Source organism: Phyllobates terribilis, unplaced genomic scaffold (genome assembly GCF_046119375.1).
Source record: "Phyllobates terribilis strain yellow unplaced genomic scaffold, ASM4611937v1 Scaffold_4__5_contigs__length_816908805, whole genome shotgun sequence".
Taxonomy (NCBI): Eukaryota; Metazoa; Chordata; class Amphibia; order Anura; family Dendrobatidae; genus Phyllobates; species Phyllobates terribilis.
In genome coordinates, this window is record NW_027362764.1 from 456,240,988 (window position 1) to 456,265,996 (window position 25,009).

At 40.2% G+C, this 25,009-nt stretch overlaps 1 protein-coding gene across 2 annotated transcripts in view; it reads left to right on the forward strand.

Annotated features, from left to right (window-relative positions):
• The window catches only part of LOC141265487 (cadherin-6-like), a 343,088-nt gene that overhangs the window by 297,976 nt on the left and 20,103 nt on the right, over positions 1-25,009 (forward strand). For both annotated transcript variants that reach the window (XM_073678638.1, XM_073678639.1), the window contains 2 exons: positions 16,607-16,743; positions 19,939-20,060. In XM_073678638.1, coding sequence (XP_073534739.1) covers positions 16,607-16,743; positions 19,939-20,060 — 259 coding nt within the window. The remainder of the gene's footprint in view (positions 1-16,606; positions 16,744-19,938; positions 20,061-25,009) is intronic.

Genomic DNA, 25,009 nt, shown 5'->3' on the forward strand with positions numbered 1-25,009 from the left:
CCAAGGCTTGTAAGTGCCTGTATTTCTGTGGGTGACGCTCATACTTGATACTATACACATTGAGATGTTTTGACAATTTTGTTTCCATTTTTTCATTGATCCTGTAATTTTCATAATTACACGACTTTTCCTTCTTGTTGTTGCGTTGTTGCAATTTAAGTCTTGTGTACTGTATGTTTGCAGCCAGTGAGAAGGAAAATCTGTTACTAGGCAAGCCCATATGAGTTAAATCAGTTCATCAAAGGTTTATATACTTTTCCCTAACTGCTCCATTGCATCAAACTTTCAGGGCAGAGGAGATCCTTGTGCTGCTGATGTTAGAAGCTCACTGATAATTGTCTAGTCTGGACACAACTACACTGCTCAGAAAAAATTAAGGGAACACTTAAAAAACAGAATATAACTCCAAGTAAATCAAACTTCTGTGAAATCAAACTGTCCACTTAGGAAGCAACACTGATTGACAATCAATTTCACATGCTGTTGTGCAAATGGAATAGACAATAGATGGAATTTATTGGCAATTATCAAGACACCCTCAATAAAGGAGTGGTTCTGCAGGTGGGGACCACAGACCACATCTCAGTACCAATGCTTTCTGGCTGATGTTTTGGTCACTTTTGAATGTTGGTTGTGCTTTCACACTCGAGGTAGCATGGGCCGGACTCTACAACCCACAGAAGTTGCTCAGGTAGTGCAGCTCATCCAGGATGGCACATCAATGCGAGCTGTGGCAAGAAGGTTTGCTGTGTCTGTCAGCGTAGTGTCCAGAGGCTGGAGGCGCTACCAGGAGACAGGCCAGTACACCAGGAGACGTGGAGGGGGCCATAGGAGGGCAACAACCCCACAGCAGGACCGCTACCTCCGCCTTTGTGTAAGGAGGAACAGGAGGAGCACTGCCAGAGCCCTGCAAAATGACCTCCAGCAGGCCACAAATGTGCATGTGTCTGCACAAACGGTTAGAAACTGACTCCATGAGTGTGGTATGAGGGCCCAACGTCCACAGATGGGGGTTATGCTCACAGCCCAACACCGTGCTGGATGCTTGGCATTTGCCACAGAACACCAGGATTGGCAAAGTTGCCACTGGCGCCCTGTGCTCTTCACAGATGAAAGCAGGTTCACAGTGAGCAGACGTGACAGAGTCTGGAGACGCCGTGGAGAGCGATCTGCTGCCTGCAACATCCTTCAGCATGACCGGTTTGGTAGTGGGTCAGTATTGGTGTGGGGTGGCATTTCTTTGGAGGGCTGCACAGCCCTCCATGTGCTCGCCAAAGGTAACCTGACTGCCATTAGGTACCGAGATGAGATCCTCAGACCCCTTGTGAGACCATTTGGTGGTACGGTTGGCCCTGGGTTCCTCCTAATGCAGAACAATGCCAGACCTCATGTGGCTGGAGTGTGTCAGTAGTTCTTGCAAGATGCAGGCATTGAAGATATGGACTGGCCGGCCCGTTCCCCAGACCTGAATCCGATTGATCACATCTGGGACATCATGTCTCACTCCATCCATCAACGTGACGTTGCACCACAGACTGTCCAGGAATTGGTGGATGCTTTAGTCCAGGTCTGGGAGGAGATTCCACAGGAGACCATCCGCAACCTCATCAGGAGCATGCCCAGGCGTTGTAGGGAGGTCATACAGGCACGTGGAGGCCACACACAATACTGAGCCTCATTTTGACTTGTTTTAAGGACATTACATCAAAGTTGGATCAGCCTGTAGTGCGTTTTTCCACTTTAATTTTGGGGGTGACTCCAAATACAGGCATCCATTGGTTAATAAATTTGATTTCCATTGATGATTTTTGTGTGATTTTGTTGGCAGCACATTCAACTTTGTACGGAACAAAGTATTCAATGAGAATATTTCATTCATTCAGATCTAGGATGTGTTATATGAGTGTTTCCTTTATTTTTTGGGCAGTGTATAACAGACTCATCTCTAAGGCTATGTTCATATAGCGTTTTAGCATACTTTCAGTGGCTCCATCAGGGCTTACATCCAATGCCCTGTAAGATGAGATTTGGGCTTATGCGCTGACGGGGTCATTGGTTATAATGATGCAGTCACATGTGCTCTGTCGCAGGGGCGAACATTTCATTGGTGCAACCTGTGCAGACGAACAGGGGCCCAAGAGGTAATGGGGCCCATTTCTACCTCCAAAGCAGGTGTAATTTTGCATTTTTAGGAGCTCTTGTGCTGCAAAGGGCCCATATTTTGTTCTTGTACAGGGGCCCTTTTCTGTCTGTCCCCGCCAGTGCTCTATCGGACTTCATTTCGGCCGTATACGCCTGGTTGAGTTTGGCACCAAGATGCAGTTAACTTCGAACATAAGCCCCATCAGAGCCAATGAATTTATGCTAAAATGCTATTTGAACATAACCTTAGACATATCAGGGATTTTTACTCTAGACTTACACCACAATGACTTCATTCACTAACAGTAATCGGTACTGTATTGCTAGGCCTGGCCCTGCAGTTCCCATACATCTCATTACTTAGTGTTCATATTTATAGAAAACCTAAAAATGTAAGATCCAAATAAACTGACTACAATATCTACAGGTGCATTCACCGCGGGGTCGTATAGGAGGCGCAAACATATACAAAGCCACGCTTATCCCATTTTGCAAAGAGCTTGAGCTCCGGGCAGCCGTCACCCACTTGTTCAAGGAAGAGAAATGTCACATTTGCATTCTTCCTGCACGGTCAATTGAAAACAGAAAAAGAGAGCCACAGCAGAACTCTATTCCAACAGGTTAACCTGGTGTGACCATCCTTCATTGTAGTCAGACGTTTTAGGAGATGTGTGACCTATCACAAGATTGATGTTTCTCCTTGCATACATAATATTGCTGTCATTCCCTTTCTACTGGATTGTATGCTTTGCATGTAATACCTTTGTTTATTCCTTCCTGACCTTGACCTTGTAATTCCAAGGTGTTTATCGGGATGAGGCAGAAATGTTTAGGAGATCAATTGAAAATGAATAATTTTCTTATGTTAAATATTTATCTTTTCATTATTTGAAAATAATAATTTTTTTCATTTTGGTCTTTAAAAAGAATGTATTCCTTAAGGCTTTGAGGTCCCTTTGGTTGAGCATTATTCTAGACCGTTATAGCGAGTTGCCTGAATGTTACATGTGTACTATACCAAGGTTTATTACATAGCAAACATTCTGGAAATGGCAACACATTTCATTTGAAATGAAATTGTTTTTCTTCGCAGCTCATTACAGCCAGGGTTTTGATACAGAAAAGCGGAGCGCACCCATGTGACTTGAAGCTTGCTTAATGCATAAAAGCTACCCCGTGTTTTTTGGATGTCAGGTGCGGTCCAATAACGGTAGAAAGCAATTTACATTTATTCTTTTTAATCAGGGTGCATCAGAAGCCTGCCTTGTATCAGATTCAACATTTAACACATCAAGCCGCTATGCAGAAATCAAGGGGCATCTTCCAACACTGATCTTAGCTTGTTGGATGGCATCGGTGATATATAATCCCATTGGAAATAGTAAAATAAAATCTACAAAATCACTAAACAGTTCAGAATAATTGCTATACATCTGATTGCATTATATCTACCCTGAAAAAATACTTCTTTCTAATACTACAATAGATTATGTAAAGCACCAACATACAGTGACTTGCAAAAATATTCACCCCCTTGGCATTATTTTGTGTTTTGCTACCTCACAACCTGCAATTTCACTGTTTTTTTTTTGAGGTTTGCATCAGTTCATGTAAAGAACATGCCTACAACTGTGAACATCTTTTTTTTTTTTCTGTGAAGCAAACAACAAATAGGACAAAATAACTGAAAACTTCAGTGTGCATAACTATTCACCCCCCCCTAAAGTCAGTACTTTGTAGAGCCTCCTTTTGCGGCAATTACAGCTGCAAGTCACTTTGTATAAGTCTCTATGAGCTTTCCACATCTGGCCACTGGGATTTTTACCTATTTCTCAAGGCAAAACTGCTCCAGCTCCTTCAAGTTAGATGGTTTCCTCTGGTGAATAGCAATCTTCAAGTCTGACCACAGGTTCTCAATTGGATTAAGGTCTGGGCTTTGACTAGCCCACTCCAAAACATTTACACATTTCCCTTTACCCCCGAGGGTGGTTTGGACGTTAATGACCAGGCAAATTTTTACAATTCTGACCACTGTCACTTTATGAGGTAATTACTTTGGAACGCTTCAACTGATCCCACTGATTCTGAGATTGTTTTTTCGTGACATATTGTACTTCATGATAGTAGTAAAATTTCTATAACATCACTTGCGTTTATTTTTGAAAAAAACGGAAATTTGGCGAAAATTTTGCAATTTTCAAACTTTGAATTTCCATGCCCTTAAATCAGAGAGATATGTCACACAAAATAGTTAATAAATAACATTTCCCACATGTCTACTTTACATCAGCACAATTTTGGAACCAAAATTTTTTTTTGTTAGGGAGCTATAAAAGTTAAAAATTGACCAGCGATTTCTCATTTTTACAACACAATTTACAAAACCATTTTTTAGTGACATCATATTTGAAGTGACTTTGAGGGGCCTTTATGACAGAAAATACCCAAAAGTGACACCATTCTAAAAACTGCACCCCTCAAGGTGCTCAAAACCACATTCAAGACGTTTATTAACCCTTCAGGTGCTTCAAAGGAATTTTTGCAATGTGGAAGGAAAAATGAACATTTCATTTTCTTCACAAAAATGTTACTTTAGACTCCAATTTTTTTATTTTCACAAGGGTATCATTAAAAATGAACCACAAAATTTGTTGTGCAATTTCTCCTGAGCACGCTGATACCCCATATGTGGGGGAAAACCACTGTTTGGGCGCACGGCATGGTTCGGAAGGGAAGGAGCGCCATTTGATTTTTAGAATGTAAAATTTGCTTGAATAATTAGCGGACGCCACGTTGCGTTTGGGGAGCCCCTGATGTGCCTAAACAGTGGAAACCCCCTACAAGTGACCCCATTTTGGAAACTAGACCCCTCAGGCAACTTATCTAGATGCGTGGTGAGCACCCTGAGCCCCCAGGTGCTTCACAGAAGTTTATAACATTGAGCCGTAAAAATACAATTCTCACATTTTCCAACAAAAATGTTTTTCAGTATCCAATTTTGCATTTTCATAAGGGTAACAGAAGAAATTGCACCATGCAATTTGTTCTGCAAATTCTCCTGAATAAGCCGATACCCCCATATGTGGGGGGAAAACCACTGTTTTGGCGCACAGCAGGGTTCAGCCTCCAATTTTGCATTTTCATAAGGATAACAGGAGAAATTGCACCATGCAATTTGTTGTGCAATTATTCCTGAGTAAGCCGATATTCCATATGTGGGGGAAAACCACTGTTTGGGCGCACGGAAGGGAAGGAGCGCCATTTGACTTTTTGAATGCAAAATTTGCTTGAATAATTAGCGGATGCCATGTTGCGTTTGGGGAGTTCCTGATGTGCCTAAACAGTGGAAAGCCCCCCCATCGCCCAAGTGACTCCATTTTTTAAACTACACCCGTCAAGGATTTTATCAAGCGGTATAGTGAACATTTTGAACCCAGAGGTACAACACAGAATTTGATAAAATTAGGTCATAATATTGAATACGTTGTCATTAGTCTTGAGTGCAAGTGCTCGCAACTTGAATTTGCATTGAGTACTTCGGTATGTACCATGTATCGCGGGTGCTCGAGTGACATGCTTGAGTCCCCGCGCCGCATGTTTCATACTTAGTAGACACCCAAAAAAAAATGCGGGGATCGCTCGTGCATGGCAGGCAATCCCCGCAAGTTTTTTTTGGCTGTATGCATGTCACTCGAGCACCCGCTATACTCTGCGCATACCTGAGCACCCGATGCAAACTCAAGTAGCAAGCACTTGCGCTCAACATTAGTCGCCATATCGTCGTCATTTTTTTTCTTTACTTCTGAAAAAATCCTAACCCTAGCTCAGCCCTAACCCTTATTTTTTATGCCGTTCCTCATGCGGTATAAGTGATTAGACGACTTTATTCTTCGGGTCGGTGCGACTACAGGGATACCAGATTGATATCGGGTTTTTATGATTGACAGCTGTCAAACAATAAAAAAAACTTTTTTTTTGCAAAGACTAGTTTTTGCATCGCCATATTTTGAGAGCTATAATTTTTCCACATTTCGTCTGACAGAGTCATGTGATGGCTTGTTTTTTTGCGGGACAAGTTGACGATTGGTACCATTTTCGGGCATGTGACTTTTTTTGATCGCTTTCTATTCCGATTTTTGGGAGGCAGAATAAACAAAAACCAACAATTCAGAAATTGTGTTTTTGGGTCTTTTTTATGCCGTTCCTCGTGTGGTAAAATTGATAAGGCTGTTTTATTCTTCGGGTCAGTATGTTTACAGCAGTACCACATTTATATTGTTTTTTTTATGTTTTGGCGCTTTTACACAATAAAAACTATTTTATAGAAAAAATAATTGTTTTTGCATCGCTCTATTCTGAGAGCTATAACGTTTTATTTTTCGGATGATGGAGCTGTATGGCCGCTTGTTTTTTGCGGGACAAGATGACGTTTTTAGCAGTACCATTTTTATTTACATTCGTGTTTTTGATCGCGTTTTATTCCATTTTTTGTTTGGCGGTATGATGATAAAACATCGTTTTATGTTTTGTTTTTGTTTTTTGTTTTTTACCGTGTTCACTAAAGGGGTTAACTAGTGGGACAGTTTTATAGGCCATGTCATTCCGGATGCAGCGATACCAAATATGTGTACTTTATTGGTTTCTTTTTTTTTTCAGAAGATTATTTATTTATGGGTACAATATATATATATTTTTTTATATTTTTACAATTTTTTTTTTCACTTTTTGATCTTTTACACATTGTCCCACTATGGGACTTTCACTTTTTGCAGCCTGATCAGCTGTATAGCACCGGAATGCAGCACCATCCCTGTGCTATGCAGCCTGTCAGCGCTGCACAGGGAGAAGTTACTTTGGTTGCACACTGCGCATGACCATAGTAACTTCCTGCCTCCTGGTGACCCGGATGTTGTGATGATGACATCGGGTCACTATGACAACATCCGACACCAGACTCAGACACTGCGGAACGCCGGCAGAGAAGGTAAGTATCGCGCTTACCTCCTCTTGCCACCGGAATGCTGCGATCGATTTTGATCGCAGCATTTCAGGGGTTAATGTGCAGGGAGCAGTGCAGTACCACTCCCTGCACATAGCACTGGGTGTCAGCTGTGACAATCAGTTGACACCTGGCGGCGGTCTCACCCACACCGCTTGTGTGTGGGCAAAATCGCCAAGGCGTACTAATACGTATCTGGCCCATAAGGCCCAGGGCACAGATACGTATTAGTATGCCTTGGGCCGGAAAGGGGTTAAACCAATCGAGTGTTGCTTTAGCAGTATACTTTGGGTCGTTGTCTTGTTGGAAGGTGAACCTCCATCCCAGTCTCATCACTGAAAGACTGAAACAGGTTTTGCTCAAAAATATCCCTGTATTTAGCACCATCCATCTTGCCCTCGACTCGGACCATTTTCCCTGTCCCTGCTGCAGAAAAACATTCTCACAGCATGATGCCACCACCATGTTTCACTGTTTTTTTGGGGTGATGAACTGTGTTGGTTTGGCGCCAGACATAGTGTTTACCTTGGTGGCCAAAAAGTTTAATTTTGATCTCATCTGACCACAAAACCTTCCTCCATACATTTGGGGAGTCTCCCACATGTCTTATGCCAAACTCAAAATGAGATTTACAATTTTTGTAAGGTTTTTTTCTGACCTCTCTTTCTTAAAGGCCACCTCTATGGAGTGTACAGCTTATTGTGGTCGTATGGACAGATACTCCAGTCTCTGCTTCAGGGTTACCTTTGGTCTGTGTGCTGCCTCTCTGATTAAAACCCTCATTGCCCGGGCTAAGAGTTTTGGTTGGGGGCCTTCTTTTGGCAGGTTTGTTGTGGTACCATGTTCTTTCCATTTGATGATAATGGATTTGATGGTGCTCTGGGGGACTATTAGCGATTGGGATATTTTTTATAACTCAACCCTGACTTGTACTTCTCAACAACTTTGTTTCTGACGTGTTTGGAGATCTCCTTGGTCTTCATGGTATTGCTTGGTTAGTGGTGCCTCTTGCTTAATGGTGTTGCAGCCTCTGTGGCCTTTCAGAAAAGGTAAAGTGTATATACTGGCAGACCATGTGACACTTAGATTGCACACAGACTTCCTTTCACTAAACATGTGACTTATGAATCTCCGGCTTTTTTACCATAGAACAGGACTTGGGGGTCACTGTCCATCATAAGGTTGTGACGTCACAACATTCGCCGTGACCTTACAATGTGCTGTGACTGGACCCGGAAGTCTTGGTCTATGCTGAAGAGGACTGAGATGCAGCATGTGATGGCAGAAAGAAGAAGACGGGACACCTGACATTGAGCAGCGGAGCAGCCTGAAAGGTGAGCAGTGAGGTGAGTATTTGTTTTTTTTGTTTTTTTACATCTTACATTTTTAATACTCTAGGATTTGGCTAGACTCCAGAGCATAAAACGAGCCATTCAATTTTGGAGGAAAATTCAGCAAAGCCGGCAATTAGAATCCCAAGTGATCCGCTTATATCTAGAATCTATACTTTTAGAACTTACATGTCAGTTACTGAGATCCATTGCTCATTTATCTTATGTACTGACAACAGTATGCTTTATATCCAGGTGATAGATTATCATATTATTGATCCTAATCAGTTCACAATGTATTTAACATATTCATATTTATACAGTATATAAGTCTTTGTTCTGTCAAGTGTAACGTGGGACGGGGCGGTAGCCATGGGTGAGGTACTCGTCTCTTACGCCCCAGCACATTACATGAAGGTGGGAGTCCTGGCTGGGTATGTGGACTTGTGCTGTGGGGGCGCTACGCTCTTGCAGGCCACATGTAACTGGTGACATTGGTTTGCCAGATCCAGGTGTTGGACAATTCAATAAGGGAGACCACCAGTCAAAAATGAACTTTTACGCAACGATATCTGAGAAGGATTATATACAGGAGTTAACGGGCACATATCTTGATGAACATGTCTTTTACAATATGGGGCATTTTTCACACACAGGTTTCTTCCTCTTGTCTCATCCTCTATCTTCACCTTTCCTCTTTACTTCATCACGGCCCAGCTTAGTACTACAATCCAGTTTGTAAGAGTCATATGCTCAACCCCCGGTTCCACGTTCTTTTCTCCTTAGGAGAGCTACTTTGCCACTCTAGCTGTTACTTAACTCTTCTGTCTCTGACACTCTGGGACTCCTTCGTGGGGCACTCTCTTCATCCTACATACGATGTCCCTTTCAAGTTTGTTACCTCTGTGAGTCAAACTCTGGGTTGTACTGCTAGGGGTCCTTTCCCAGGACCTGTATCCGTTCGATCATTCTTTTCCTTCAGTCACTTCTCTTCTTCTCTGTTCAAGATCTTGCTATCCCCTCTCTCGCTCTCCTCTCTCATTAGGGTTACCCACATGATGCGGCACTGCTCACATTAGACCTTAGGTCTTTTCTCTATGCACACTGGGCCCTTTCTGATATTCTGATAGGAACTGTCTCTTGTCCCTTCAGCTTAGCCCCTCCCACTCTGGGTTAGTCCCAACCAACTCTCGCTTTCCCTAGTGTCAAGCAGCACACAACATTAACATCATTAACGCAAGTCATTCACATTACACAACTTTACAATGTACTTGTTCTTCAAAGGGAAACGTTGAGCAATAGTCCATCTCCTTACATGAGCATCATGACTTCTTTTATAATTGAGTTGCTATGTAACCCTAGTCTATGAGTAGGTTCAACCATTGTGGATTTTCTGCAGTACAATAAAAAATAATATTGTGGTAAAGTGTTAGCCGAAATAATCAATGTAAGTACTTTTATGCCCAAAAATGACAAACGTATTCTAGGAGTGATACCTTTATTGACTAACCAGAAGAATTATGTTTGCAATCTTTCAGAGCTTTTTTTTTTTCTTTAAACCTGCCCGAATAAGGACCCTCTTGTGCTTTGAGAGTTTGCAAACTTACCATATTTTTCGACCCATAAGACGCACTTTTTTTCCTCCAAATTTGGGATGGAAATGGAGGGTGCATCTTATGGTCTGAACATAGCTTACCGGATAGTTGCAGTGGTGGTGGTGCGGGATTGCAGGGCCCTCTGCTCCCTCCCTGCCTGTGGAACCCGGCGGCATCTCACCTCTTCTGCTGCCACCAGGTTCCTGAGGGAGGGAACGGATGGCCCTGTAATCCTGCTCCACCACCACCGCAACTCCCGGCTTCTTGAAGGACCCTACCTCCTGTGACCCCCGTTCTACAGCCCCCCAAGTAAGATACAGTACTTATTCAGACTATAAGATGGACCCCCATCTTATAAAAAAAAAAAATTTCTGGTTTTCCATCCCAAAATTTGGGGTGCATCTTATGGTCCGGTGCGTCTTCTAGTCCGAAAAATAGCCAATAAAGGTATCACTCCTAGAATACTTTTGTCATTTTTGGGATTAAAAGAATTTACATGGATTTTCTGCAGTGGACTTTCCGTGTCTTTTCTTTAAGAAAAAAAATAGAAAAATACAGAACCAGAGGAATCACGACAGAAGGTATCTTTTTTTTTATTATTATTATTCTTCAGTTCGCCCCAGATTTTTCTTTCCTGTGGGTTTCGCAGCTGACCCACAACAAACTCCACATTCTTACATTTTTACTGAGGATCTAAGGCACCGAATTCATGTCTTTAAGGAAAATCTGAAACAATTTAACAAGCGAAATTGACATGTTTGGATTGAAAAACCAATATCCAGACTGAAAACAAAAGCAACGCACTTTGCTTCTTCCGTACAAAAATAAAATGCAGAATATCCATAGTGTTTGAGCATACCAAGAATTTCTTTAATTTAGTCTGAAAACGTGTTTCCATATAGGTTGAAATAGGGTTAGATGTAGGGTTTTTAGTTCCTTTATTATGGTATCCAAGAACACAAGGAATTAAGATGATCAATTTATTTTCTGCTTAGTTTCTACAACAATCTTTCAGGGATGAAACACTGAAAAATAAAACACTTGATAAGTATTTGCAGAAATAATTAATTTCCATCTTTTCATTTCATGCCTTCCTTACATAGAGTAAATAGATGAGCGCTGCACTTCATATGCTACATGTCATTGCAGCACACTGATCCCGTCTTCCTCAATAGTAGATTCTTGTTGAAGTAGTTTGTGTGACAAGCAGCCGTTCTAGAAGAGCCATCAAACTTGAAATATAATTAAACCCTAGAAGAAAAGACATGTTAAACGATCCTCAAAGCTACTTATATGTAAATGTACTTATATCATGAGAGACATTAAGATGTTCGACATTGCGGAACTTTTTCTATAACCACATTAATCCTGTGCTCTCTATTATTAATGCATTCTAGTAGTACGCTCTCAATGCTCTTGTAGGCGCTTTATACGTTTTTGCCCTTTGTTACCTTACTTGCTTATTGAAAGGACACCTGACACAGCTAATAGATTATTAAAACTAGAAGTGCTGCAATTCTATGCTGCATTTTTAACTGTAGGGTACAACAGGATATCATGTGTGTATAGCAAAAGGCAATATAAAAAGATGACAGTGAATCTCAGGTAGTTTTCCATCTCATTAAAGGTGCGCATACACATGAGATAGCTGTCACTATCTCTCAGAACTCACCTATAAACCTAAACACTCAACCAAGCTTTGATAGCTTTGCAATGGGGAGAAGGAAGAAGGCTGCTGCTAGAAATCTTCCCCAAGAACAAAGCATGTTAACCCCTTCACATCATTTGATGTAAATTTACGTCATGGCAATCATGCGGGCACAGGAGCTCTGCCTGCGCGATGGCCGCTGGGAGCTCAGTGTAACTTATAGCCAAGCTCCAGCTGTCACTGCCAGGAGCTGTGATCGCACCTCCCCGGGCTGCTTAACCCCCTAGCTGATAGCAAGTGCAGCATTTAGAAACCGTTTAGATCGGCGTCCCAACAATGTCATCTTGAGGGCCCAATCATTGCCATGGAAACCCAATGTTGTCATGACGATCTCTGGGTCAGCCAACTATGACAAGCCTGTTAGACCATGTTGAGAGCATGGTCTAATAGGCTTCTGTCAGTGCAGCACTGACAACTATAAAGCATTGCAGTGCTGGAGCATTGCAATACATTATACCAGCGATCAAAGTAATAAAAGTTGAAATCCCATAGAGGGACTATGTAAAAAAATATATTCTAAAAATATTTTTAAAAAATCACAAGATAAACAATAAAAAAAACCTTAGTCCTGCTCGTCGTTATTGCCACCCATGAAATTTAAGTACATAATGTGGAATATCTCCAGAAAAAAATGAATCAAGTGAAACAGTTTTTTTGTATATGGCAAAAGAGCGAATGATAAACAATAATTTAAAGCAAAAAACAATGGGAGGGAAAAATAGAAAAACCTAAAGCTTGCTGTGTCACTGGTATTGGCATCCTTTACATTAATTTTGTATGGAAACACATTTTGACTCGCCTGTGGTAAATCACAAAAGAGATTCTCCTGTGATTAATTATTGGTACCCATTTGACTTGAATTAGCCAATGAATGATGACTTCAGTGTTTTAAAAAGCCACATGGTAGGCCCTGTTCCTTTTTCACAATGGAGAAGACAAATGAGCTGCCTGAGGACATCTTAACTACTATTATTAGCCAACACAAGACTTCCAAAGGGTATAAGGCCGTCTCCAAAGACCTTGGTATCCCAGTTTCAACAGTGCGCAATGTTATTAAGATGTTTGTCAAGCATGGAACCGTCAAGAACCTCCCTGGACGTGGGGATAAGAGGAAAATTGACAAGAGATGTCTTAGACGGCTGGTGTGAATTGTGGAAAAAACACCACATCAAACATCTAAAGACCTGAAGGCCAACCTGGAACAGTCTGTGGACATGGTTTCAACAAGTACCATACACCGCACACTAAACCAAGCAGAGCTTTATGGGTGAAGGCCAAGGAAGAAACCATTGCTGAAGAAAAAACATAAAAAGGAACGACTGATCTTTGTCAAAGAGTACCTTGACAAATCACAATCCTTCTGAGAAAATGTTCTGTAGACAGATGAAACAAAAATAGAGCTTTTTGGCAATGCAAAACAACAGTGTGCTCACAGATGGCGCAATGAAGCTTATAAGCAGAGGAACACCTTACCAACAGTTAAGCATGGTGGAGGATTCATAATGCTGTAGGGTTGCTTTGCTGCATCTGGCACTGGAGGCCTCGACCTTATCACAGGAATCATGAATTCAGAGAATTATCAAGAGATTTTAGAGCGAAATGTCCTACCCAGTGTAAGAAAACTTGGTTTCAGTCGAAAATCATGGATCCTCAAGCAAGACAATGACCCAAAGCACACATCCAAAAGTACACACGAATGGTTGGGAAAAAAAATGGACTGTTTTAAAATGGCCAGCAATGAGTCTGTACCTCAATCCCATTGAAAATCTTTGGGGAGAGCTGATATCTGCCATTGCAAAAGAGAACCCTGCAAATATTCAAGAGCTTGAACAAACTGCAAAGGAAGAGTGGGAGAAAATTCCAGCTGAGAAGTGCAAGAAGCTAATAGATGGCTACAAGAAACATTTGGAGGCTGTCAGCATTGCCAAAGAGTGTGCAGCCAAGTGTTAATTAGGGGTGCCTTTAATTCTGCACATGTTGTTTATTCTGTTTCTTCTTTGAAATTGCATCATGGAAGTTGAAAACAATGTTTTATTGTTGTATTACTTTGGACCACTAATTAAAAAATCCTGAGGATATAAATTTGGTACATTTCCATTTATTTCTGAAGATACTGTACATTCTAGGAAAAAATGAAGGGGTGCCAATAGTGGTGAGCAGCACTGTAAACCAATAAATAGGTATATTTATATAAAAAAAAAATAACAAAAAATACACATATTTGGTATCACTGCGTCCGGAACAACCCAACCTATAAAACTTTCACACTATTTAACCCCTTCAGTGAACTCTGTAAAAATACTATGCTTTTTCATCATACCGCCCAAAAAAAGTGGAATAAGACGCAATCAAAATGACAAATATAAATAAAAATGTTATTGCTGAAAACGTCATCTTGTCCCGCGAAAAACAAGCCACAATACAGCTCCATCAGCAGTGAAATAAAAAAATCATAGTTCTCACAATAAAGCGATGCGAAAACAATTCTTCATTCTATAAAATTGTTTTTATTATGTAGAAGCAGCAAAATATACGAAAAATATGTAAATATTGTATCGCTGTAATCATACTGACCTAAGAATAAAGTTATCTTACCACTTTTACCATATGGTGAACTGCATAAATAAAAAAAATTAAAAAAAAAAAAAAAAAATTCAATTTCCTGAATTGCTTGTTTTTGTTCATTCTGCCTCCAAAAAATTGAAATAGAAACACCGGCTTGAAACACATAATAGTGTAAAGTCCTTCTTTTATGGTGCTTTTTTTTGGCCCATGTATTTTTCATAACATCTTTAATAAACGTCAATGTATTTTACCACACACAGATGCTGATTTCTCTACTTCTTGTGATGTAAAGTTGGGTTTACATTACCCGATTTTCAGCATACTGTCAATCAGTAAATACTTACTGATCAGCGGTTGTTTAATAGTCGGTTTAGACAGGTACACCAAGCTTAACGATGCTCACTGAAATATCTGTAATAGATGGTTCAGTGGTCATAGGCTGATGCACCGCCTAGATTGATGATATTTTGTACAGCACAAAAGAAAATTCCAGTAAATGTTGAAGCGATTTGCTTGTTCATCAGGCGATCGGCAGCCTGTTTACACTGCACAATCTTTCATCGGAAGACTCGTTCACGATGATCTTTAAGTGTAAATGGACCTTAATATAATTATAACTTGAACTTTTACTATCAATTTGTGTAACAGTAGTAGTATTTTTGCCAACAATTTACGTTTGCATTAGTTTTGCTCAATATGTATTGTGAATGGTCCCATCTTGCAATTTTGGGACTCTTTATTTCTCATATAAAAAGAAGGACTAGACCCATTGACTCTCATCAGAGGTCAGAAATTAGGATTTCACTCAGTAGCAAGGTTTGTCAGTTGTTATACTGACCTTCAATATTGGAAAGATATTGACCTTTCTTTAGCAAATTTTTTAAACAACCATAACTCTTTTAAATGACCTATGGCATCTTCTTAACTTTTGCTATACCATTAAAATGAAAATGTGAAACAAAGAACAAAACCCCAATACTACTTTTTACTATTTTTTCCTATTGCATCTGTGTCAAGACCTAATGGGAACTTATTTTGTAATTTTTAGTTCCTAGACTCCCACTACTAGTTGTTGCTTCGCTACTTTTGCTCTATAATGTTATCCTTCTAATCGTAGAAACATGATTTGAATTAAAAAAAAAGCCTTTTCAACCACATGAACCATATACAGTTATGGCCGAAAATTTTGGCACCCTTGAAATTGTTTCAGAAAATGAAGTATTTCTCCCAGAAAATTATTGTAATTACACATGTTTTGTTATACACATGTTTATTTCCTTTATATGTATTGGAACAATACGAAAAACTGAAAAAAAGGCAAATTGGACATGATTTCACACAAAACCCCAAAAAAGGGCGGGACAAAATTATTGTCACCTTTCCAAAAATGGCACACTTTCGGTCATGGCTGTATAAATTATATTTCTGGTCTTAAGGAGGTGGGGCTTCTTAGGAAAATTGTCAAGATTGGGCATGCCCAAAACCCATATATTGTAGTGTGATTGGTGTCACTGAGAACTGGAAAACTCATCTCTGTAGTGCGCCATTATCACTTTGTTCAACAGTACATGAGTTGGGGGATGAACAGATGGGTAATGGCGCGCCCTGTGTTCAGAGAAGTAAATAAAGTCATACTGGGCTGGTTTTCGGCATACCCATCCTTGATTTTTTTCTCCCAAGTGGCTACAATTTTGGAGAGATATTGGCCTATAGTTTTCCAAAAAACTCCAGAACGACAATTTACATGTAGCTCATAAAGGTATTAAATTTATTACATTCATTTTATTCCTACTATTACATATATGGTGCCCCTTTAGAAAGCAAAAGAGGTGACGCAATGGAGTGGTGGCAGTGTGCATTTTCTAGTAACAACATACAGGTGAACATCACAAATGTACCGGACATTTGTTTAAAAAATGATTCCATGCTGACATCTCAGGAAATCTGTAGAAAACCCAGTGTTTTATGCTTCCGTCAGAAAGGGATTATTCAAGTGCTTGTTGTTAGGAAGCCGAGATTTTATTTAAAATGTTTTGACATTTATAGTGTTAGATATTTCCTGATAGTAAAACGTTGCTTTTAACAATGTAGTGACATTGCAGGCTTTTTAAGTAATTGTATGCTTTTTTTTTGCTGCTATTGTGAAATAGCAGGAATTTTTAAATGTCATTTCTAATTTAATATATTGTATTATTGCTGTTAACAGTTCAGTCTGGGCATAGCTGTGGATAAAAGGCAACATTTCATGTTTGGCCTGTGTTTGCAGGTATTCGGTGGATCGCCATACCGACATGGATAGGATATTCAACATTGATTCGGGAAATGGATCGATTTTTACTTCCAAGTCTCTGGATCGCGAGGCACTGTTGTGGCACAACATTACTGTAATAGCTACAGAAATCAGTAAGTGAACTTTAAATACCAGCACTATCCATGTAGTGTAGAAGCTTAAAATATTTAGGAAAGTATGAGAATTACTACTTTCTCAACTTTGGAGTTGCGCTTTCTGCAAATATGGACAATGATGAAAGGGTCTGATGTGTGTGCATGTGCATGTGCATGTTCATGTGTGCATGTGCATGTGTGCGTGTGCATGTGCATTTTCGTAAAGAACTGTGGATAAATGTATAATGCTCAGTTAATGGAATGTAATTGTGCTAACAGATGATGTTTGGCTAAAATAATTGAATCCATTCTAAAACAATAACCATTTACTAATTGCTTAGCACTATATTCCCAGTCAGAGCTGACACAAATGCATTGCCATCTTTACTGGAAGTCACCCAGAGCAAGATTAAAGTTAATAAAATTAGTAACCACTATGAAGTCAATCTGAAAGGCAGACACAATTACACATGAGGATCTGCTATTGGCAGCTGCACACACTTTCAAAATGGCATCTTGTAGACTACAGTATATAGGACATGGTGTCATTGAAGTGTGTAAAATGGAATATTATCAAATGATTTAATAACACTTAAATCTAATTATTGATATGGATAGAAGGTAAAGTAAATTTCATTTAATCCAGCATTGCAGATGTTCTGGATTATTGGGCTGCCAAACAGCATGCTAAACATGTCAGTAAGAGTAGAAAACCTCCATGATGGAAGACTAAAAATGTACTAATATTACATTTTTACTGTATGTTGCATATATATATATATATATATATATATATGTACATATATAGAAAGTCATGGAATTATGGTAATAGCAGGATCAATAGATATGTTAATATGCAAATAGTGAAAAAAAACAAAATCTTCAAAACACGTTGTTTTATTCAGTATCGAGTATGAGCACCAAGCGCAGAAATACTCGCACTTTCATGAATTGGCATGCTATCAGTGAGGTTATTAATGGTTGTCTGAGAAATGTTCTATCACGCTGAATGCACTTGGGCATGGAAATGATCAAGATCCGCTGCCAGAAGCTCTCTTTGCAATTATCGATCAATGTGTCTGTTGGGCTACAAGTATGGAGACGCTGCAGGCCATGGTTGCCCATTTGGGTACGCAGGCTTCCCACACCATAATTAATATATACACACCTAGTATTTCTTATGTTATTTTTTTGAAACGATATTGAATTTTGTTAAAACAAAAAAAAGAAAAAAAGATTTTAGAAATATAAACATTTATCTTTGTATGTCTGTTTTTGCACACCTGTTTTACATGTACAATTCGATAACCCTACACACCACACCTACAACTATACTATGGCCTGCTGCCACATTATACTTTCTGTACCTACCTACATTGTTTGTAAGGGCTGAATAATTGGGGTGGAATAGATTGTCAAAAGTTTATTCTAGTGTTGTACAAAATGTGTGGCAAAGGATGGAGTAGTATTAAAAGAAAACCTACCATAGCTAAGAATTTGTGAGCTGAAAGCAGCATCAGTAGCACCAGCATCACCATTGGTACTAGCTGACTAGCTGTCCAGGCAGTAGTACTAACCAACGCATGTCACAATTGACCTCCTTTGCCTTCGACAAGCATATTAGTGGGAAGAGAGTGATAGACATATGGCACCTCATTTATCTCAGTCACACCAGGATACGGCTACCTCTGACAGTAACACTGTCAGTTTGAGTCATTGTTCTACAAAGAACAATCTGGCACAAAGGAGGGATCATTTTTATTGTGTTTTTTAGTTAAAAAAAAAAGAAAAGTCTGTCAGTGTGCTGTATTATTAAATGTGCTGTCGATTATTAGCGGTTACCATCCATTTCTGCGGTGAGATCACTTTGACATTACTAAGTGTATTTGTGTTAAGGAGCTTAAAAGGGATTGGATACCGTCTTAGTAGTGTTACTCATGTTTTTTTCAGGGCAATTGGGGGATTTACAGTATTGCGATTCACAGCAAAGCAATTCCCAGTGAATCAAATTTTGGGGAAAAATTCTACAAATTTGGCGCATTTGAATTTCTCTATATTTAGTTATCTCTAGTTATTACATGACTGAACTGTGTACTTGCATCTTGACATTGAACACTTCTTGCCGCACAAATTTCAGCCACAAGTTACAAAATAACCACTTCAATGTAAAGTAATTATATATAGGATGGTTCCATTTGAAAATAAAACCATGTAAAATGTGCTCTTTAAAAAGCGAAGTTTTGTATTGTATGACAGACATAGAGCAAAATTGATGATTTTGTATGCTCTTTGCATTTTCACATGTTATACAAACATAGGCCCTGATTCATCAAGATGGATGACGCCAGTCTTGACGAGAAGGTGTATTGTAGTCAAACGCTTCTGATTCATTAAAAGGCGCCTCTTATTAAATGTGGAGCGTGCACCACACGAGAAATCCTACTCATGTCAGGAACTGGAGTAAGAGTTCTGGAGTAAGAAAATTAAATTAATTAAGATGGTGCAACTTATTGCAAAGAAAAAGGAAAACCCCTTTCTATCGATTACGGTTTAGTTTAATGAGAGATCTGTATGCTTTAAGATGTTTTTGGCACTTATGAGACCCTTTGTCATTTAAAAAAAAGCATGAGTATATGAAATTGGCAGAAAAGTTTTTTTTTTCTACATTGTTTCATGTACATGGACTATAGCTGATTTTGCCCTGACCATTAAATGAAGCTAAGCTGCAATACCAGACACAGCCCATGAACAGGAGTGGCACTGGCTTTGCAAAAAAAAAAAAATTAGACCCTTTCTGCTAATCTCATAAACCCTTTTAAACATTTTATTATCTACTTATATTATTTATGGCCAATGTTACTACCGAACAGCATATGAAGAAAAGGAAATTGTGTCTTTTGCGTTTTTTAATAGGACTGTATTTGCTAGTTTTAGGGTACATGTATTTTTATTCCATTCAATTTTATAACAAAAGTGTCATGCTACATTTACTAAGTGGCTACAATTTTCTGCTTGAGAAGGTGGCTGGAAAATTGGCGTTACACTGCTTGTGTTCTTCTAATTAGGCTTTTGATTGTCAGATCCAAAGACTCACAGACACAGTGAAAAAAAAGCTGTTTCCAAAAATTAGGCATTTAACAGCTGCCTCTGATCTCTGCACATTTTAGCCCTCCAACAGCCACTCTACCCAGTTCTCTTATCTTCTTATTACAGGCAATCCTAAAGAAAGTAGCCGCGTTCCTGTGTTCATTAAGGTTCTGGATGTGAATGACAATGCCCCAGAGTTTGCCATGCTGTACGAGATCTTTGTTTGTGAAAATGCAAAGGCCGAGCAGGTGTGTATAATAGCGCTACTTACAGCTCATTTACATGTAAAATGGTAATGATGGAGCAATGTTTCTGAATCGATGGCATTTTGGAAGTACGAGTGGTCATCAGCCCAGTTGGGTCCATAAACTAGCTATGTGCCAATCTCACTGGCAAAATGAAGTGACATAATATTATATTTTACTACTACAGTATATCATCTTTTATATGGAAATTAGGTGTACTGTATGCCAAGGCTTTCATACTGAGCACCTGTAAAACCATGCTTTCTATATTACATCCAAGCATTTACAGGCTTTAAATTGGATGCTACAAGATTGACTTCTCAGTTCTTTAAAGAAATAGGTCCATTCTTGGGCTGTTTCTGGTATTACAGTTTTGTTCCATGAAAGTGGTGAAGTACTCTGGGGCGTACGAAGAGGTCCTATAGCAAAAGTCCACAATTCCCCCTCTATACCCTCCCCCCATAAAAAGCAGCAGGGCTATTGACAAGCCATGGCGCATAGGCGCAGTCTCAAGAGACAAAACGTATAGCTAGAAAAAGAACACAATATAATATGATATACAGTTAGGTCACAAAATATTTGGACAGTGACCGAATCTTTCTGATTTGGGCTCTACATGTCACTATTTTTTATTTAAAATGAAACAGTTGAGATGCAATTGAAGTATAGACTTTCAGGATTAATTAAAGGGGTTGTACAAAAATATCCTGTGAAATTTTTAGGAATTGCAACCATTTTAGAAACTGCAAAAGTTATTGGACAAATTAACTTTATCATAAATAAGTGTTCATTATTTTGTAGAGTATTCTTTGCAGGCAATGACTGCCTGAAGTCTGGAAGCCATGGGTGTGACTAAATGCTGGGTTTCCTCCTTTGCGATGATTTGCAGGTCTTTACTGCAGCTGACTTCAGGTGTTTCTTGTTTATGGGTCTTTCTGCCTTAAGTTTTGTCTTAAAGGGGTTTTCCGGCCAAAAGTGATAAGTCTGCAGTCACTCTGTGTGACTTCAGAAATATGAATCCCCCCAGCACAGGCACTGTGTGCTGCGGGGATTCGCCGGTATGAGACCCGGTAACAGAGGGTATGTGTTATACACACTCCCGTCCAATGGGCGTGGCCCCCTCTCCATACACTTGTATTGAGTGAGGCCACGCCTTCTAGTCGGACGCGCCCTCTCTCCGTCCCCGTAACTAATTGTATGGAGCGAGGCGGCGCTGAATGGCTGGGGGTATGTATAACACATACATACCCTCTGTTACCAGGTCTCATACCGGCGAATCCCTGCAGCGCACAGTGCCTGCGCTGGGGGGATTCAGAAGTCTGCAATCACACAGAGTGACTGCAGACTTATCACTTTTGACCAAACAACCCCTTTAAGCATGTGAAATGCATGCTCGATGGGGTTGAAATCTGATGATTGACTCTGCCATTGCAGAATATTCCACTTCTTTGCCTTAAATTCCTGGGTTGCTTTCACAATACATTTTAGATCATTGTCCATCTGTCCTGTGAAGCCCTGTCCAATCTACCTTTCTGCAGTTGGTTAAATCTGAGTAGAAAGTATAGCCTCGTACACTTCAGAATTCATCCGACTGCTTCTATCTTCAGTCACATCATCAATATACACTGGTGGCCCAATGCCTTTGGAAGCCATGCATGCCCATGCCATCACACAGCCTCCACCATGTTTACAGAGGATGTGGTGTGCTTTGGCTCATGGGCCATTTCAAGCTTTCTCCATACTTCTTCCATTCTGGTACAGGTTAATGTTAGCTTCATCTGTCCAAATAATGTTTTTCCAGAAATGGGCAGGCTTTTCTAGATGTTTTTGGCAAAGTCTTATCGGGCCTTTCTATTTTTAAGGCTGAGTTATGGTTTGCACCTTTATCATGGTGAACCCTCTGTATTTGCTCTCATAAAGTCTTTTCTTTATGGTAGACTTAGACACTGAAACACATACAGTACAGACCAAAAGTTTGGACACACCTTCTCATTTAAAGGTTTTTCTGTATTTTCATGACTATGAAAATTGTACATTTACACTGAAGGCATCAAAACTATGAATTAACACATGTGGAATTATATACTTAACAAAAAAGTGTGAAACAACTGAAAATGTCTTATATTCTAGGTTCTTCAAAGTAGCCACCTTTTGCTTTGATGACTGCTTTGCACCCTCTTGGCATTCTCTTGATGAGCTTCAAGAGGTAGTCACCAGAAATGGTCTTCCAACAATCTTGAAGGAGTTTCCAGAGATGCTTAGCACTTGTTGGCCCTTTTGCCTTCACTCAGTGGTCCAGCTCACCCCATACCATCTCAATTGGGTTCAGGTCTGGTGACTGTGGAGGCCAGGTCATCTGGCGTAGCACCCCATCACTCTCCTTCTTGGTCAAATAGCCCTTACACAGCCTGGAGGTGTGTTTGGAGTCATTGTCCTGTTGAAAAATAAATGATGGTCCAACTAAATGCAAACCGGATGGAATAGCATGCCGCTGCAAGATGCTGTGGTAGCCATGTTGGTTCAGTATGCCTTCAATTTTGAATAAATCCCCAACAGTGTCACCAGCAAAGCACCCCCACACCATCACACCTCCTCCTCCATGCTTCACGGTGGGAACCAGGCATGTAGAGTCCATCCGTTCACCTTTTCTGCATCGCACAAAGACACGGTGGTTGGAACCAAAGATCTCAAATTTGGACTCATCAGACCAAAGCACAGATTTACACTGGTCTAATGTCCATTCCTGGTCTCTTCTGCTTGTTGCCTGTCCTTAGCAGTGGTTTCCTAGCAGCTATTTTACTATGAAGGCCTGCTGCACAAAGTCTCCTCTTAACAGTTGTTGTAGAGATGTGTCTGCTGCTAGAACTCTGTGTGGCATTGACCTGGTCTCTAATCTGAGCTGCTGTTAACCTGCGATTTCTGAGGCTGGTGACTCGGATAAACTTATCCTCAGAAGCAGAGGTGACTCTTGGTCTTCTTTTCCTGGGGTGGTCCTCATGTGAACCAGTTTCTTTGTAGCACTTGATGGTTTTTGCAAGTGCACTTGGGGATACTTTCAAACTTTTCCCAATTTTTCGGACTGACTGACCTTCATTTCTTAAAGTAATGATGGCCACTCGTTTTTCTTTACTTTGCTGCTTTTTTCTTGCCATAATACAAATTCTAACAGTCTATTCAGTAGGACTATCAGCTGTGTATCCACCAGACTTCTGCACAACACAACTGATGGTCCCAACCCCATTTATAAGGCAAGAAATCGCACTTATTAAACCTGACAGGGCACACCTGTGAAGTGAAAACCATTTCCTGTGACTACCTCTTGAAGCTCATCAAGAGAATGCCAAGAGTGTGCAAAGCAGTCATCAAAGCAAAAGGTGGCTACTTTGAAGAACCTAGAATATAAAGGCCCCGTCACACTTAGCGACGCTGCAACGATCCCGACAACGATACGACCTGTCAGGGATCGTTGCTGCGTCGCTATGTGGTCGCTGGTGAGCTGTCAAACAGGCAGGCTCACCAACGATCAGGGGAGCAGCGACATCGTGGAAAGAATCTTTCCACGATGTCCTGCTCCTGGTTACCAGCCTGCTGAAGCAGGAGCAGGCTGGTAACTATGGTAAACATCGGGTTACTAGGGGCACACGCGCACCTAGTAACCCGCTGTTTATCATGGTTACCACTCTGCTACAGTGAGCGGGAGGTTACTGCTCACTTTAGCAGGCTCGTAACCATGATAAACAACGGGTTACTAGGTGCGCGTGTGCCCCTAGTAACCCGATGTTTATCATGGTTACCAGCCTGATCGCTGCTCCCGCTGGTCACACACAACGATGTGTGCTGACCAGCGGGAGAGCAACGACCAAAAAATGATCCAGGACACTTTGCAGCGATCAGCGACCTCACAGCAGGGGCCTGATCATTGCAAAGTGTCACACATAGTGACATCGCTGGTGAGGTCGCTGTTGCGTCACCAAAACCGTGACACAGCAGCGATCTCGCTAGCGATCTCGCTATGTGAGACGGGGGCTTAAGACATATTTTCAGTTGTTTCACACTTTTTTGTAAAGTATATAATTACACATGTGTTAATTCATAGTTTTGATGCCTTCAGTGTGAATGTACAATTTTCAAAGTCATGAAAATACAGAAAATCTTTAAATGAGAAGGTGTGTCCAAACTTTTGGTCTGTACTGTACTTTCTAGAGAATGTTCTTCACTTGGGTGGATGTTGTGAAGGAGTTTTTCTTCACCACTGTTGTCTTTTGTGGACGTCTAGGCCTTTTTGAGTTCCCAAGATCACCAGTGCACTTTTTTTTTTGCAGAATGTACTAGACTGTTGATTTGTTCCAGTCATAACATTTCTGCTGTCTCTCATGGATTTCTTCTTTTTTTCAGTATAAAATGGTCTGTTTCTCTTTTATTGAGAGCTCCTTTCACCGCGTGTTGTGGGTTCACAGTAACAGCTTCGAAATGCAAATCTGTCCAGTTACCTTTAGTTCCTTTAAAAAGAAGCAACTACATATTAAAGAGCTGTAATTCCTAAACCTTTACTCCAATTAGGTTATGAATACTCTCAAATTAAAGCGGAGAGTCTGCACTTTAAGCCCATATTGATTATTTAACTGTATCTTGAATATGTTTTGGTAGACAGCTTAAATGCCAAAAGTTGTGTCACTGTCCAAATATTTTTGAACCTAACTGTAAGTTGTTTTACCCTCAAATAAGACTGCTTATATCTACATAGCTTTTACACAAAAAAAAATTGTAGGACCATATTCAGAAAGGTGTCTTTGCCAAAAATCTGGAGTAAAAAAATGGTTCAAAACTTTTGTGCAACTTGAAGTTGCATAAAAATATTGCATTTTTCAATAAATTTACTCCAGTCCGAGGTAACTTTGCCAAAATGGGTGGAGCTGGGTCAGAACGAGGCATGATAAAGCCGGCCAGTCAAA